Source organism: Amblyomma americanum, chromosome 9 (genome assembly GCF_052857255.1).
Source record: "Amblyomma americanum isolate KBUSLIRL-KWMA chromosome 9, ASM5285725v1, whole genome shotgun sequence".
NCBI lineage: Eukaryota > Metazoa > Arthropoda > Arachnida > Ixodida > Ixodidae > Amblyomma > Amblyomma americanum.
Window position 1 is genome coordinate 72,564,206 of NC_135505.1, and position 18,295 is coordinate 72,582,500.

Consider the following 18,295-nt stretch of genomic DNA (forward strand, 5'->3'; position numbering starts at 1 on the left):
GATTGAACTGCTTCTACCGTTTTGGAACACAGAACACTGTATGTGCGATGCCCAGTGATGCGTTTGCACACAACACATCAACCATGTGTCAGTCATTCTTATTTAGTGCTTATAGACACAGAAGTGCTTGCTTAGGAGCGGCTGCCTTCTTCTTTCTTAACGTATCCTTCTCATCCATGCTTAAAACATATTCTGGTCTTAAATGCTCTATCGTCGGTTCGTGCATTCCCTGTGCTTTTCTTCGCTTTGATACGTGTCATTTCCCAGCTAGTGCTTCTTTTAGACTGGAAAGTGCGGAATTCGAGGATAAAGTTTATATGCATGCTTCATGATCTGCCGAGATTACAAGTCGACATAACCTTGCACCCTTGAAGCTGCAACGCCCTTGCACCTGTGCACGCTTACAGGGTGCATAGGTGCGTTTGAGGTGCGAATGTGCACATTGCACCCATCCTCGAAAGAAAGCGAAAAACCGGGTTTACAAAAGGTGCACTCAGCAGTTTTGCACTCTTAAGGATGAAATTTTTTTTTACATTGTGCCAATTGATGTGGAGGATTCAAGCATCCAACAGCTTGCAACGCACTCATCTTTTGCCAAAAAAATACATTCGTAGTACTTCTAATGCACCCTAGCGCTCACACGCTGCTCACTTTGTATACAGTGAGAGTATAATTAGTGTGAAAGGCTTATATAAATAAGGACTCAGCATGAAATTTAAGTAAGCAATTTACCACTACCTCTGTAGTTTACAAGTTCTCCGAAACTTGGAAGGATATTTACCACGTACGCTACCCTGCAAGATATAAAGGAAGCTGATTAGCTCCCGCTCCTCGTCTTAATACTGATCAACAGCGCTTATCCTACGCGTTGCCCTCTCTTTATCGAACACGTACAAATTAGAAGGCTTTAATTTTTTTGTACACCCTGCCGAAACCACCACCTTGTGAACAGGGATAAATTTGGAATTGGTCTTTTCTGTGTGATTTCATGCTAATCCGTGGTTTGTGTACTCGTTGAAGTTTATTTTGTTGTAAACACAATATCTACCCCGTTTACCTTACATTGTGCATATATTATACCTAATTTATGTATGTAATTGATGTGCTGCTTCTGCCAAAACAAAAAACCAGGGGCTGCAGACTGGTCACGCTGCCCGCGAACAGCTTTTTCCCGCCGCCCTTCCAAGTGATATGTACGGAGTCAAATAAGCATCAGTAATGTACCTGCATTTACATAAGGTTGCCTCTAGATTTGCGGATTTGCGGGTCATCGCAGGGTATCGTCACTTTGTTGAAGTGAGCCGCAAACAGGCCACTGAGGACATCGTAGTCTGCTCCTAGGTTCACCAACGCAGTTATTCTGTGACCGTCGGCAATAACTTCGAGGTAGGTGGTTCCTGGAGTCTTTGCATTACATGTTTTCCTTGATGACCGGTCTCGGCTTTTTCGGGTGCTGTGATTGTGGCTGGGATAGATGCTTGAGAGATTGCTGAACGGCGACGTTATTGTGATGGCGAGTCGAGTCTGGGTCGAGGTTGTCTTTCGATGCGCAGTCAGCGTAGTGGGTGCAGTGCCTTGATGTTGCGCGGTCGTTGGACTATCTTCGGCGTTCAGCTTGTGAGCAACTTTAAATCCTAATGTTGCTGTCCTCAGTTTTACTGACGTCGGCTCGGGGACGTTCCTTTTACGGCGGCATCTTCTTGAAACGCGCCAATAGTCATGCCGAAAATTTTGATAATTTTTATTAAATTGTCAGAAGTACTGCAAGCGCAGGAATCCTTTTTGTTCACAGCTGAATTTTGTTTTTCTGCGGCAGCTTTGCTTGGGGCATAATGTTGTACACTGCCGAGCAGCCATTGCCGAAAGGTATTGCAGTAATGCTGGGTGTTACGTGAAACCATTCAAAAGAAGTTTGCTATTGCAGAAATTATTAGGCAAAAAAAATTATGATTATTGGCATAATTTTGAATTTGAAAGAAACGACATTTTCGTCTTCCAGATTGCCAAGAGCGTTTGACTCGTTAAGCAGTTAATAAATTTTATGATGGATTGAAATTTAAACATGGGGCAGAATAAGTCGTTGCATTCTTGCCACAAACGAAATGCAACGATGTTATACACAGAAATCTGAAATAAAAGATAAAGGGTTATTTACTTAACTCTAGAGCTTCATTTACACTATTTTAAACCTCTATGAACATGAAGTGCGACGTCAGGAAATGTGGTAGAACTAGCCGGAGCTTTGCTTAAGAAAACACGTTGCGGGGCTTGTTGATTGTGAACTTTTCTTTTCTTGAAATTAAGGAGCGCTACACATTTAGACAAATACACAGAAATCATGCCAGGACGGGCGCTACTCCAACTGTCATTACTGACACGTGTGTTCGTGGAACATATAAAAAAAGACGACAGGGAGCACACGCACATCTACGATTGCAAAACCAAAAATTTAAAAAGGGGGGGGGGGCTGTTGGAGGGTTGGCAGGGGGGAGGGAGGTGAGGTCGCAAAACAATTTTTCCAGGATGACAGCAAAAAACCCCTGCAGAATAAGGACAGCCATCCGTGTTTACTGTCATCCTGGAAAATTGATTTTGCAAACCTCACCCTCCGCCCCCCCCCCCCCCCCCCAACCAACCACAATCCCGTTTTCTGTACCTTTTCGTCCTGTAATCATACATGAGCATGCGCTCACTATCGTCCTATAAGTTCAACGAAGATATCTGTCAATAAACATAGTCGGAGTCAGCGCCAGTCCTGTAATGTCTTATTTTGTATTCTTCTAAATATGATGCGCTGGTTAATCTCAAGAAACGAAAACTATCCGGAAGATCTTTCGTCGAAAAAAATTCCTTCTCTCGTTGTTATTTCTATGATGCTGCACGGTCATCGCGCCGGCAATTGTGTATCACGTGTTTTTATTCACTACGTATATCTGCGCGTAAAACGATAATTCGATTAAAAGGCTGCACTTCTCTGCGTCCAGTTTCTTGCCATTGCTTTTGCTTGTGTGATTGAGCAAATCTCTGCCAAAATAAATGAAAATATGCATGACGGTTCTGTTTACTGCCTCCATATAGAATTATATCGCCTTACTTAGACGTGGCTAGCGGGTGTCGATTTTCCTTTGACTCTTGCTACACTCGTGACACATTATGATGAATTGAAAGTCACAGATTGCTTTGCTAATATATTTTAAAAATATCTGGGTCTTGTTTTAAATATATCAATCTTTTCAAAATGCAATACTCCGTACTTTGCAGCAACTGCAGGTGAATATTTATGGCGGCTGGGCTCTGGACAAAGGTGCTAACGTGTGGTTTTATTTCTTTCTTTGTTTTTTAGGAAGCACCGTATCCGCCTTTCAACTTCCGTTGCAATCAAAGAGGGCCGAGTGACTCTTCAGGTGCTATGGCGCCGGCGCATGTCGTCATCGTTCTTGTTCTGCTCTGGCAGATTGACATGACGAACGTCCGGCCTGCGACGCAGTCCCTCCTGTGTTTTCTGGCTGTAAGGTCGATCAATGCGTCGCACATATTGGCAGGCAAAAACGACCAGAGATCGTAAGGATTAGACGACAGCTTTCATAATCTATCACAATTCTGATGCTCTTTCGAAATTTACGCCCTACTCAGGCCTGCTTGATATAGGAGCGAAATGTGGTTTGGCAATCTCCTTAAGCATCCAGTTTAATTGACTAAATATTCGTCTTTGCAAAAGATTTAGAAAGGTAAAATTCTCGATGGCTTTCTCGGCCGCCACGTTTACTATGGCAGTGAAGTTAGCTTGTCTCAGCAACTGGTGTTGCGGAACGGTTGTCTTCGCGTTTTCCTTCGTTAATGTCGATGCGTTTTTCATTCTCTCTTCAACGCTTTGACGAACCCTATTTTCCCCTTTGTGGATGCGCTCATCGGATGTAAAGAGCTTTGCCTCTACGTTTCGCTTCGGCACATGCCATTGTTATCTTAGAGAGCAACTGGCTCGCAGTGGTAATTCAGATAGCTTAGTGAGGCTTCCCCAATTCTGCGACTAGGGAATGGAGGACGACACACCTCAGCTGGGCGCACAGTATTCCTCTACGCAAGCATTGGTGCAATTGATGCCCATTGCGCATGGCGCAGCGACTGCTTCGCAGCTCCGAGAACAGCGGACTTCTCAAAGGCGACGATCGATGGCACTGGGTATGATGAAGATTCTTTTACTCTTGTCCCTGATTTTTGCGGGACCCGTCATCACGTTCTTGTTGCTTCGGCCCTGCGAGAAGGTGAGAAAACTTGAGTTCGATGCCAGTTATGTAATGGAATTAGCCGCCGTTCATTATTCACAGGCCTGCATTGAAGGATGATGGAAGTGAAGAATAAGAAAATGTATATTAAATGCGATGGCGTATAAAAAATAAATACCATCTTTTTCCATGCTATATAATTATCGTGCTAGCTTTAAACAAAGAATAAAATGCCCAGTTGTGTAGCCCATGTCTTCTGTACCCACAGATAAGCAGTGAAGAATTATTTATGATTCGATCTTTATTCATTCAGTATAGATACGGCATTTTCTTTTCGGGGTAATGATATTTTTTTGCCCAATTCTTGCACCCTGACTATATGTCTACGCGAAAAGGAGGTTTCAAGAAGACGTTTGTGGGCTTGTTCACAAAGTTGAAGACACAGCTAGAAATATTTGATGTGGATAGTGAATTTTAACGTTGCAATGGCCACTGCGGCCGAAGAATGCCATGGCACAAGTTATTTTTCGTTTGCTCAAGATGGTGTCAAAGATCCATTTCCCAAGCATTTCACTTTTATTAGGCCGAGCACCAGCAAGCGGATGCTTGTACCCATTGTATCACCGGTGAGTGCCCGGCGGCACTGGGGATCAAACCCAGCACCTGCCGAATGCGAGCTGGATGCTCGATCACAACGCCGCCGCTGCGTCAGCAAGAAATATTTGCGCATATTTGCTTATTCCACAGAGTTGTCTTCCACCAACTGCAATTCTCAACCCTGTATTAAGCCTTGCTTTAATGTGGCCGACAATACGAGATTAAGTGAGAAAATGGGCGATTCTGAAAGACGAAAACATGGGTACGACCTGACGTTTAATAAGAGCCACTGCTTTAAGCACACTCAGGCTAATGACGCCGTAATCCGACGACCTTGAGTGATTGGTATGCTTGCTGCGATGTTCAATGTTTTCACACTGTAAAAATGAAGGCAGGCTGATCATGCTCACACGCTGCAGTGCCCAATAAGAGATGGGTGACGTACGCGACGAAATATTAGAAACTGCTCACAAAAAATCGTAATTTGTAAATAATTTTTCAGTGGATCCTGCGTGTTTCATTTTGTTCAAGAATGAAGGAGAAAAGTGCGGTATCTCATGTCTAACAGACAAACTAAATGTTATAGAATCTGCCTTCTGCTGCAGCCTAATGACCCTAAAAAACCTTAAGTACGGAAGGTTTAGGTTTGCTAATAACCCGAGTTTTACTCCAGTTCAGGCTCGAAAATATTCCACCAGTTTCTACGAACCCAATTTCAAAAAACGTTCGCTCTAAATACGAAGGACTCATTGTGTACAGCAGAAGGAATTCATGAATGCCGCACTGCAGATGGAGATTGCTATTTAGGCCCTCTTTGTAAACTCTGTGTCAGTTTACCTAAAACACTTTTTATGTCATAATTTTGCGTCTAAACATAACTCAAAAATTTTCTGCTACTATTAGAAGTCAATAGAGATCTTAGAGATATGTACTAAATGGAGAAACTCGTGGTCTTCCCGAAGATCAAGAGTAAAGTACATTTCGCTCTAAGTTAAAAAGGTGCTGATGTATTTTGGGTGTAGTGTTGGCTGCGCTGTTAAGTGATTGAAAATGCAATAATTCTCGTGAACGCATGCGAATATAGTTGCCTGTTTTGTTATCGCCGCCCCCCCCCCCCCCCCCATTAGAAACATCCTTGCAATGGCCTGCACATAGTTCATAGCTTCTGAAGAGGACAAAAGCAATACTGTTTGACCAGAGTTCTTAGATAAGCTTAACAGTGGGCAAAGATCGAGGCCATATAAGCTTTATTCAGCCTTAAACCTATTTCCAAGGCTGCCATGTCGGCGCCCGCGATTCTGTTTGCTAGTATATTCAGCATATTTTCCAGAGCTTAGTGACAGCGCGACAAAAAGAAGCAAGAGATAAGGAAGCAAACATTAAAACGTTCTACGAGACACAACTTTTTTTACTGTTTTAAATATAGAGAATTTAACAATAAGTATGTCTTTGGACGTTTAGAAAGGTTGCCGGAGAAAGGAAGATTTAAGGGACGTGCGAATTACATAAAAAATGGCTGTGGTTCAGCTCTGGCTAAACCTGGCCGAGTAGAACTCGCTCAGTCGAATTGCAAAGCCAGACTTTCGCCGCTGCGCTTCGCTGGACGTTACTTCTTCATCTTCGTCCCTGAACGTAGATTTACTCCCTCCCCCTCTCCACTCCTCCCCCACTTGGTTTCGCCGGCGCGCCGCGCCGCCGGCAGCTGCCACGGTGGCCACGGCGCCGCCACGCTGAAGACTCGAAATGCAAGCGTAATGTAGGCGCGCGGCGCCCACACCAGCAACGCGCTCTGACGTCTCTCCGCGCATGCGCACATCTGGCGGATCGGTGGTGCCACGGCTCAGCGCACAGCCACGATGACCTCGCGAAGTGGCTGGCGTAGTCTGCTATCGCTTCAAAAATGTCAGATCTGAGGGCCGCTCAATATCCCGCGTGTTATCTTTGTATAGGTATAACCCATAAAAATGTGCACCTTACAATTTTCGAGTACGCTATGTCTTCTACGTTGAATTTGTACAATTGAAATTCATGCTAGCTAAACCGGATTCGAAAAGGCTTGAGAAATTTCTAAGATACAAGTTATATAACAAATCAAAGTACAGCTAGACCAGTGAAAACGGTTTTTTCGTGATAGCGCTCAAAATTGTCCAGAAATCGCGTTTAAGGTTCTTCAGACCTCAAACTGCCGAGTAGGGGGCTGCATGGTAACACAATATAAAAGCGAGGTCGAATTTTAATGCGAATTGTTTGCTCAAAAGAAAGAAAATTCCAGAAAACAGTTGCTGATCATCCGTTGCTTGGCGACATTCGGCACAGCAGAGCAAGGTGCGTGCTAAAGAAGAGAACATTCTTAGTGCTTCATCGATGACACTGTCAGCCAACTTGTGCGCACAGCATAAAACTGTGCGGAGATGACTGAACACCATGGCGTCGTTAATTGGCGATTATGTCTTCACTTTATTTGTCAGAACGAAAAATTTCATAACTTATGCATTTACTCCTCCCAGCTCCCCAAATTTTAATGCGTCTTTCTAGTTTACATTTAAAAGGCACTGAGGGCGGTTGCTATTTACCTCTCTCGACAGATTCAATAATTAAAATGAATCGCATAAAAACTACTTTTCCTCAAAATGCACAATTCTAAAAATATCACAATGAAAGAAAAAAAAGACAAGTAACGACCACACGCGGAATTCGCAAATTAACTGATGTGCATCGAAAGCGTTTTTGCTCTTTCGAAGGGAATAGCAGAGTCCTTTTAGGTGTGGACATCACGGGTCTGAATGCAGCTGCTGGAAAATTGTTAAACGCAGTCATGTTGAAGTTGAAGTTTATTTCTCGCTCCTTGTGGTACAGGCATCACTGTGAGAGAGAGAACGAGGGAAAAACCTGCTTGAAGGCAGCTCGAGAGGCACGCTACGCCCACAGGAGTTTTTATGTGTATCTATGAATGCCTCTTTTACTTCAGACTTATCATCAACATGCAAGAAATGGCTATAAAATCAATTTAGAAAAAACAAATGGGTGGACTTGTGTTCACTATAAAAGAAGTCGCATATTTTTTAATGACCGGACGGCATATAATATGAAAATAAATAAATACAACAAACGATGCTACTATCAGTCAGCCTGGTACGCATTTATCTTTTCATCGCTCATCCCATTTAAATTCCTAAATTGTACGGCAAAATAAAATTACTTCCCCATCGAGCAGAATATAGTGTTCGCATGGCGAAAATGAGAGAACTATCTTCCACGCAGCGATTCAAGTCTAAGCATTAGAGCAGACGTTACATCAGTTTAAACCTGGATCAGTAGTTGTAGAATAAATTTAAATGTCTGCATTGCCGTCTTCCGTTCGTTACTCGCATTGAGAGGCAATTGAACGCCTCGCGAGCAAACTAGCTAACGTTTGCATAAGGTTTGCTTATCAAAATTTATGCGATTAAGCTCGCAGCTAGGAAAATGCGCTTTTTGGATGAAATTAAATAGGGTGCCTAGTAATAGAGAGAAACAGAGTGTTTGATGAGGCCTTGAGTACATCTACGTGCCCCAAAAGTCGTGGAGCGCGTTTGCAGTTAGTTGATCCTCATCAGCAATGTTTCGTTTTTCATACATGTAGTTGTAGTGCACATTATTTAGCTGCAAAAATTAGCTGCCATGAAGGACGGTAGTTTCATTTACAACGGCCGGTTCATTCTCCAGCGCCAAGGACACCAGACTGCCAGGAAAATAGACGAATGTACTACTGAGGGCAAAATTTTGCGGGACGCGAGTTCTATCAAAAACGTTTATTGCATGAAAGCAATGAAGGCCTAAATTATACTTCCTTTGGTGACAATATCTGGCGACTGGGTACCGAGATGGAGCTGCAATAAACGTTTTTCCTAGAACTCGTGTCCCAGAAACTTTTGTCCCCAGCTGTGCATTCAGGGTAATAGGATGAATTAATGGCGGCGACAAAGCGAGAAGACAGAGCTCCACGTTAGCTCATAGGGAGGCACACTTAGATCAAGTCGGATATAAACGGAAGTGTTGTGCCTTTTTACCCCCTCTTTTGTTAACAATGGGATGCCTATTTAAAAACTAGAGGCTCATAAGTCTACTGCATGTGCTTTACAGAGCTGACTAATAGCCTGATTGCTAATATAATTAAATCAACCGCGTATTACTGTGAACAAAAGGAATGACTTGGCAGTGGGGACATCGCTAACAGTTACAGCAAACACGTAACATACACAGATCGACCGACAAAAAAAGCGTGCACTTTAAACTTACGCGCACGTCTGTCTACCATTGTCTGTATTTTTCGCTTTTTTATGCCAACGCAATATGCTCATCATGAACCAACAAACAGCCCCTTCAAATCTGCCTATCTAGCTGGATTCCACTATCAATCAGTTGATAGAGAAATGCGGGAAATTGAACCGGCCCTTATATAGAGTTTCATAAATTGACAGGAATCTTTCGACTCAAAAGATACCTGTGCAGTGCGGTACCAATTGTATCGCCAACACGTATACGCAGCATATGTGAAGGTACAGGGAAATATCTATAGCGGTCGCTCACATGCAGTAATCTTTCCAATGAAAAAGTCATAAAATTCTAGTTTTGGATGTCAAGGAAGAAGGCACCACCAGTCCGGGAGTATTCGACGCATGCTAGCATAAAGTATTCGCAAAATTGAATTGGGTAAGAGTTGGGGGTGAAAGCTCAAGCAGAATGCGCTTGCAAACTTCCATTGGTTGATCACACTGCCTTGCCATGTAAATATTGAGCTGAAATGAAAATCTTGATCCAGGGCCCCAGAGATGTAAGACAGGAGCGTGAGTCAAAGAAATAATCTTAGGAAACCCATTGTGTTACCTCGCTGTAGAAGGAGCATATGTGAAGGTACAGGACAATATCTATATCCGTCGCACAGAGACCGTAATCCTTCCAATGAAGAAGTCATAAAATACTAGTTTTGGATGTCAGGGAAGAAGGCACGACCAGTCCAGGAGTATTCGCTGCAAGTTAACATAAGCTATTCGCGTGATTAGATGGGTAAGAGTTCGGGATTAAATCTCAAGCACAATCTGCCATGTATTCATCACATTGCCTAGCAATGTAACTAAGGAGTTGAAATGAAAATCTTCATCCAGGCCCAAGAGAGGTGAGAGAGGAGGGTGAGTGTAAAAAACAGTATGAAGAAAGCGAAAGTAATTTTACAGAGTCTCGAATTGAGAACAGCAGTTGGTAATAAACACAGCAGGATTAGAAATGATACAAGAGTACAGCTACTTCGGGCTGATGGTCACGTAATGGAGAGCCGTAGCGTAAGACCAAAATGGTTACACTAATTAGGATATGTTAGATTGCATTTTGCTACTTCTCTGAAGAGACGGGTAGCAGTTTACCAATATAACTATAGCCACAAAAATGTAACAGCCATACTTTACTGACAATTTCCTATGGAACAGAATCATGATGGATAACAATAAGAATTGAACCTAAACTTAGCACTGCGAAGCTAGCCATGGAAGGGCTGAAAGAGAGCACATTAGTACAAGAAACAAAGACAAGTTGCTTATATCCTGGTGGAAATCAAAAACGAGGGGCATGGACCAGACATGCATCACGAAGGCTAGATAACTGGAGGTTCATAAATATAAATTATTGGATTTCAACAAATCGAAGCGTTGTAATAGGTTCACAGCATCGTCGCTAACGGGATTAGGAATTTGTGCAGAGCGCTGATTAGGACTAGTTTGTTCATGGCTACAGGAAACGACGGCGGTGCAATTAAAAATGAGTCAGCCGTTGTTTTTATCCTTCCGTCGTTGCGCTGCAGTCTTTCCGTGTAGGGAACTAGAAAATTTGCGCAAATATGGTCATCGGCGCTCGCTCAGAACAGAGTTAATAAAGAAATATTAGACAGGTCTTTCTCCCGATTAAGACATAATTCGGTTGTTGATGATGATGGCGACGTCACTGCTTCCGCTTGCATTGTAATTAGGGTCAGGTTTACCTGAAGGGATCGTAAAACTGCTTTAGTATGAATAAAACCATCTGTTTGTACACAATGTAAATAATCAAATGTTATTGATTTTTCAGGTTTCTGCAAATGGAGAGAAAAATGCATATTTCGGTGAGTTTTCGGTTTCTTACTTCTTTTCGATTCCCTGCTCACTGCGAAGTAATATCTTGCAATGTCACGCCACCTCATACTCCGAAAGCATATCTTTCTTCTGTTTGATGAAAAAGAACTACTATTGCCGTCGTTTTAGTGTAAGATACTTTTCATTTATAAAAGTGTAAAATAATTTCATATTGCGGTTTTCATGATAGACTTTCAGAAAAAGAGGCGGTAGAAAACGGCGGAAGAATATCAGGCGGATAACTTCTTTAGACCTACGCTTAGGGAAACAATAGAGACAGTGTTTTCGCGTTACTGTGCTTTCTGCAATGGCCTACAAAGTAATTTTCACACGCCGCAGCTTTTTGGGGAAAAGATTTTTTGGCACATGCAGACAGGTAATAGGAAGGCTTACGTCGGCTCTTTTAGGACGAGTTGTATCGTATAAAAATATCAAAAAATCAGGTCAAACGGTCTCCGTTTTCGCGGCTTGCAACATGCAATGCATAACGCGGAAATCCAAATTTGGCCCAGAAATTCTCAATTACTTGTTCTTGGCGCTGATTATCAGCGCACTTCGGAAGAAATAAGCGTGAGCGGAAGGTCATTTTACAGCGGGACTAGCTTCAAGAAGGACATCCAGTGCGGACACACACGAAGGCCGCGACAACTTAGCAGCTTTCATGCTGGGCGCGGCTCCCCTTCCGCAACTGGCCAGGTGCAATTCACACCGATACCGCGCCGCTCTCCACACGTAGTAATCTCGCTTAAAATTCCCGCAGGTCTTTTAAGCGAAACAAAATTTGCCTTTGAAGAAACTAAACGCACTGTAACTGACTAACTTCCCGCTGGGCTTCTTACCTGGGATTAAAAGGGCTTTTAATTAAAGACATAAAAACGAAGCGACAGTATAAAGCAGAATAAACGTGGTGGGCACTTAATGGACGGCTGCGGGTTAGCATGGAACACTTCAGTTCTTAAAATGCCCTGATTTCGTACAGCACACATGCGGCTCTTCATTTGGCCTCCATGAAAACAGGGCGCACAGACCTAAATTTGATGAACAGCCCGAGGACTCAGCACCCGAATGATTTTAGATCAGTATCTGTTACGGAAGGAGCGTCGCGAGGTTGGGGAGTTGCGGGCATAGGGAAACCAGCAGGTAAATGAAAGCCTTCTTTCTAGCCTTCTTTCTAGCCAGATATGGAGCACGTCGTGAAGAAACTGGATCACATCAGCAATAACTTCCGTGAGCACAAGGCGATTGTTCTCAGCAACAATGTTCCAGTCGTGTCGACAAATGATGTGACAACAGACCAAAAAGATTTCCATAGATGTCCATCACAATTCCGTCCTAAGCTCTTATTGGGAAAGAATAGAATCATCCCAGGGGCGATGAATAAGTAGCTCCAAATTGAACACAGCTCACACTGAGTTCAATGACTTAACAGGAATGCGCAAAACATCCGCACATGTTATATCAGATTTTTTAACAAGAGGCAAGAATGGGGCCATACAAGCACAATTTTCGCTCAGGATGTAACTGCGTCCTGTATATTTCTTACCAGGCAGTATTTCTGCACTGCGACAGAGTTGACTATTTGTGGCCGGTACATAGCACGTGATGGTATATGAAGAAATATTGAGTATATAATGAACGCATCTGTTCGCAGGCCTCCCAGAAGGGGTAAACCTGCGCTTAGTGTCAGCTGCAGACGACTTCTTCACTGTGACTTGGGAGCGTCCCGATGGTGACTTCGACCACTACTGGATCGGCGTCGCTGGTGACAGCGGTGAAAGCCTCGATGCTGATGAAACGCACTGCGTGGGATCCTGCGCAAGGGGCACCATCCTCCACCCCGACCAGACACGAGTGACGTGTAGCCACATCGAAACTTGTACGATGGTGAACTTCACAGTGCGCACCTACAAGAACGGCCCACCTCAGATTGCTTCCTCTGGTGCCACCCTCCAAAGCATTTTAATACCAGGCAAAGGTAGCTTTTCCTACCTAACTCCTATCGATCAGTAAGCTTGATTGCTCATGTTAAAGTGAACTTACTGCAACTGCAATTAATCAACTCGCTCATGTTAAAAGTCCGAGCAGTAGCTCTCCGCTGTCGACACGTCTCTGTACTACTTCCAGTAAACATATGGATACTACTGTAATGAAAAAACACTTTTGTTCTCCTATTTAAAGAAAACACTGTTTACAAAAATTTCGTACTACTTGGACAGGTATGACATTGAGACGCAATGTAGAGCGTGAATCTCTTGAATCCTGTTTTTCAATTTCAAGCAACTCAGATGTAAACTGTGCGTTCAGAATTAATGCCTTGGTTTTGTGCTCACAATGAAGAGCTTTAGCGTATCCGGAACTGCTTCCAGTCGTGTGGCAAAATGACAATACATAGAGTGCTTTATCTTTTTTCGGTAAATATTAGTATTTATTATTCATTGTCATTTGTTATTAAAATTTGACGTTAGCAGAGGCTCGCTTGTACGTTTCTGTAAAGATGAATCTGTGATTCGAGAAAGCTCGTGCACTTATGGGACAAGTTAGCCAAAAAAAAATGACAACTTTGCTAGTAAATGTCAACAGCCGTCGTGCTGGCCAACCACCAACAGTCTTTAATCAAATAATAAACAGAAGGCTCATTAATTTAAGCCACTGTTCTCCTAACTTTTTTATTTAATAGAGCGATTCTAGCATGACGGTGTCTCTCTCAAATATCCTTCTTAAGTGAATCGCTGATGATTGATTGGCCACTGTTTAGTGCCAATTATGCAGTTATTTGATTCGTTATTTCTGCTGAAGGCCTAGATCACTTTACTCATTATTGATAAAAATAAAAAGTCAAGAATTTTATTATCCTTGCGACGTACACAATGGTCCTCATCCCCCGAAGAATATCAATTTGCTGAGGACATCATCCACACAGGCTCGCTTCAAATGGGAACCGCCGGCTCAGGTTCACGGAAGCCTCGCCTCGTATGCGGTGAAAGTTTGCGGGAAAACTCACGTTACGTGACGCAGCGCAATATTTCAGCAATTGCACAGACTACGAGACAACAGGGTCGTCGATTGTGGTGGACAGCATCTACAACAGCTCTTACAGCATCGTGGTCACGACCTTCCAAGTTTTCGGCGAGCGCCTAACCGCTAGCCTACCAGCAACAGCGGAGTTGAAGGCTCCTCTCAGAGGTAAGGATCGAAGTTTACCAAAAGCCTTTGTTTATAGCCTAAGCTACACTGGCAGAGGTTGAGCAGTTTGGCGTGGCTCCTGGAGAAACGTGCTGCGCATGCGCGAGGAGCAGTGACGTCAAACGGCGCACAGCTGGCGCGCCGGAGCCGCCGCCGCACGCGCCTTGCCGGTCTGTTCATTTCGGAGGAGTGACGTGATAGCCGCGGCCGACGCACTGGCGCCGGCGCGTGCCCAGCTGTGTGCCTCCGTTGAGCAGTAGCCAAGTCTGACGCTGCGCCGGAGCCGCTTGATAGCGCCTCTCATTTTGGGCGCATGTGCAGAGGTATCAGTGGGGTTATACAAATAGCGGGGCGTTCGGCAGTGCGGTATAGCCATGAAGAAGAGCGAAATTGCTGCTCACGCTACGTATATCCTGGCTAGCCGAGGAAAACCACTGCTAAATTTTCTCCTCTCGAACTATTGCATAATTTTGCGACTACGCGACCGAAGCTATGGCCTAAATTACAGAACATCCGCCCCGTATTCAGAAGTTGCTGGGTTCTATTCCTTGTTGCGCGGGGAGGCTGTTCGTTTTTATATACATGTTTTTCTTCCCGGTTTTCGGCTGTCTTCAGGAGAAATAATAATAATAATAATAATTGGTTTTTGGTGGAATGGAAATGGCGCAGTATCTAGAAAAGGTTTTCTGTGCAACTCTTTCCTCGACGAATAAACTTAGCACGAGTCACCAAAATCCACTTAATATGCAAAGCCTCCTGTGGGCTTATCTCGCATTGCCTGTTAATATCTAGAGTAGTAGGGTTTCTTTACCTCAGTCACTCGTTCTGGCAAGTCGAGCACCAGGCCGACCATTCCCATACCCAACTGAGAAAACTTGTTACCAACCAGCCAGCTGCCGTGTTTGAACCCAGAAAGCTTCCGAACATGAGGTGGTGATACGCATTTTGCACTAAGCCAGTTGACAGTAGGTCCTAGAACCAAAATTCATCTTTAACTTCCGGAAAAACAAATTATGTTGCGCAGCTTTATACGCATAACAAACCAATTTCTATGAAATATATTAGAGTGTTTGCTTTGAGTTCAGAACAGATGATACATCAGAAATGTTCATCCCACTACCACTGTCCCGATAAGAATTAATTTTCTGCTCCTCTCCTTTGTCGTTCATCGTTATGTCCACGCACCCCTTTCTCCTTATTCACGGTATCAAAACAATTTATTCCTACGGTTAACCTCCCTGCCTTTTCACTTCCTCCTCCCCCTCCTAAAGAACAAATAATAAAGAGCTTCGCACACAGGTTTGAGGCTGTAATGATTAAGTTTAATCGAATTAAAGCTTATTGCTCTTTAGCGCAGAAAAGAGTTCCTTCTTGCGCCGCTACTTTTAAATGCAAGTTAGCGGAAGACATGCAATCAGAATGCTTACATCGGCTTAGTCCGCGTGAGAAAGATGACACTTACTTTTTCCCACTGTCTCTCCCTGTCATACGCAAACGTTAGAAAATGTAAAGAAAACTGTTTTTGAATGCGTTGCTGTCATGTCACACACGATGCATTTATCGCGGGAATTTTGAGCATCTGGTCATAGAGATTGATTCTGACTGCCTTTGCAACCAGCCACTGTCAGCAAAAAACAACTTTACATTGTGGACAGTTTAGTTTCTAGGAGAGCATCCTCCGAGCACACAAAACGAAATCCAAGAAAAAGTAATCGTGCTAAAGCAGTGGGCGTGCTCACCTTCCGTCGCTGATCAGGAGTATCACACGCCGACCACGGGAAGTTCTCCACATGTGGAAAGAAACAATGTTTATGCCGCAAAAACTTAGACACTTCAGATTGACTGATTGAAAAGCTGTTTTTCTCCACAAAGCGAGGGCAGACTGGGTCAAAGGCTCAAACTGAAAAAGGTCCCAGCCCCCTGCTGTACACAGTAGCAGTAGTGGAAAGAGTGCATTCAAATGCATATACATAAAAGGGACACCTCGAGCAGAAGAACACGATCACAGAAAAAAAAAAAGCATCGTTCGACCGTCATCGCCTTTTCCAGCTCTTGACCGGATCTTCGCCTGGCAACCCCAGGCCACTATCTGCGCGGGTGCACTCCTACAAAGCCACCCACCCTTCACGGACCACTTGGGGCACCGCACCGCTACGAGCATGGTCACGAGAATGCCCTTCTTCTTGCTGCAGGTTGGTTATTTGCCATGCGCATCTTGTACTCGCTCTAGCGATCCATGCTTATTTGCGGTGTCGTGCCCCTCAGACACAGTCAAGCGTTGCCAAGCGTTTTTGTGTCGATGCTTACTTTCCCTCGCCGTACATGCTCACTTTGTCTCCTTGCTTCTTATCCTGTCAGGCGACATCGAGTTAAATCCTGGTCCTCCTCCGTCTCTTGATTCTATTGCTGAAAGTTTGTCACGCTTAGAACTTGCACAAAAATCCGTTCTGTCTGAACTTGCAGTGATTCGTGCTTCCCAGTCGAATTTCCAAAGCTTGGTCAGTAGCCTCTCATCGCGCGTCGATGCACTCGAAAAAATTGTCGCAACAAGTCAGTGCAACGATGTCAGTCCAACGCCTAATTCAAACCCGGCTATTCACAGCCTTTCATCAGAAATTCGAATCCTCAAAGAAAAATGTGACGACTCGGAAAACCGACTTCGCCGAAATAATCTGCTGTTCTTCGGACTACCTGATACGGCGGATGAAACATGGGAGCAATCTGAAACGGTCGTGATTTCTTTCTGCATAGATAAGTTAAGCACATCAATCGATTCCGCCAACATTAAAAGAGCGCATCGCTTAGGCCGCTTCGAGCAAGGGAAACAACGGCCAATAATGGTCAAATTCTCGCATTTTAAAGATAAATGCAAAATCCTTTCTGCTGGCCCTAAGCTCAAAGAAACTGACTTTTCAATCCGTGAAGATTTTTCAGTGCGCGTGCGTACAGCTCAAAAGAAACTTCGTGCGTTCGGCAAGGAAAGTGGTTTAAAATACAAAGTAAGATATGACAGGTTAACCATGGGCGATAAGCAGTTCGTCTACGATGCGGATACTGATTCCGTGGTAGAGCATCGGTCATAGCGGTCACTGTCTGTTTCAAGGCTCCCCTCCCACCATCAGCCACTTTTGCCTCCGTCACCTTCACATGTTTGTGAAACTATGGCTTTTGTTTTAGCAAACATTCGTAGCTATCTTCCGAAGAGAGAGTCAGTGGAAGCCTTTCTTGACGATCACGGCACCGATATTGCCATATTTACAGAATCGTGGCTCTCCGATAATATCTCAGACGAGGAACTGCTTGACAACAATAAACCGTTTTTCATCTACAGACGTGATAGGGCCTCGCGTAGGGGTGGGGGTGTTTTAGTCTTTATTAAAACCAGTCTTAATTCTTCTCTTCTCATGACTCATCCCTGCCAGGAAATTCTTTGTATCAGAATTACCCTTTCCACAAGCACATGCATAGTTATTGCATGTTATCGCCCTCCTGACAGTGACAGTTCCTTTATTGCCGATTTTTACTCGGTTCTGCTCGTTCTTAATACCCGTTTTCCTAAAGCCAATTACATCCTCTGCGGTGACTTTAATTTCCCTGACATCGATTGGGGAAACTTGAGCACATCTTCTCGTCAAGCGAAAGATTTCCTTGACGTTGTCATGACATTTAACCTCACCCAAGCAGTAAACTTCCCTACACGTGGCAGTAACACCCTTGACTTAGTCTTTGCATCTAGCCCCGAACTCATCCAATACATATCGAGCACTGACGGTTTCAGTGACCACAACACAGTTATTTTCAACCTATCACTCCCGTTTCCCCAACGGCAGCGCTCTGTTAAGTTCATTCGCGATTATAAAAGGGGAGACTTCGCCTGTATCAACTCGGAGCTTGAGAACTTTTTTCTTCATTTCAAGCAGTCTGCATATAATAGGTCTGTCGAAGAAAACTGGCTAACTTTCAAAAACAAACTTTCAAATCTGGTCGAAACCTATGTTCCGCTGATATGCATTCGCGGTGACTCCAACAAGCCCTGGTTCTCTAACTCCTTAAGGAGGCTTTCTCAAAAGAAAAAGCGTCTTTTTCGTGAAGCTAACAGAACTGCACTGGCTTATAAATGGACAAAATATTTCTCGTGCCTGCAGGATTACA

At 43.8% G+C, this 18,295-nt stretch overlaps 1 protein-coding gene across 1 annotated transcript in view; it reads left to right on the forward strand.

Moving 5' to 3' along the window:
* LOC144103421 (uncharacterized) overlaps nucleotides 1-18,295 on the forward strand; it is a 140,272-nt gene that overhangs the window by 38,841 nt on the left and 83,136 nt on the right. The window contains 6 exon segments of the mRNA XM_077636142.1: nucleotides 3,460-3,561; nucleotides 4,032-4,262; nucleotides 10,917-10,950; nucleotides 12,612-12,966; nucleotides 13,989-14,143; nucleotides 16,225-16,335. Coding sequence (XP_077492268.1) covers nucleotides 3,460-3,561; nucleotides 4,032-4,262; nucleotides 10,917-10,950; nucleotides 12,612-12,966; nucleotides 13,989-14,143; nucleotides 16,225-16,335 — 988 coding nt within the window.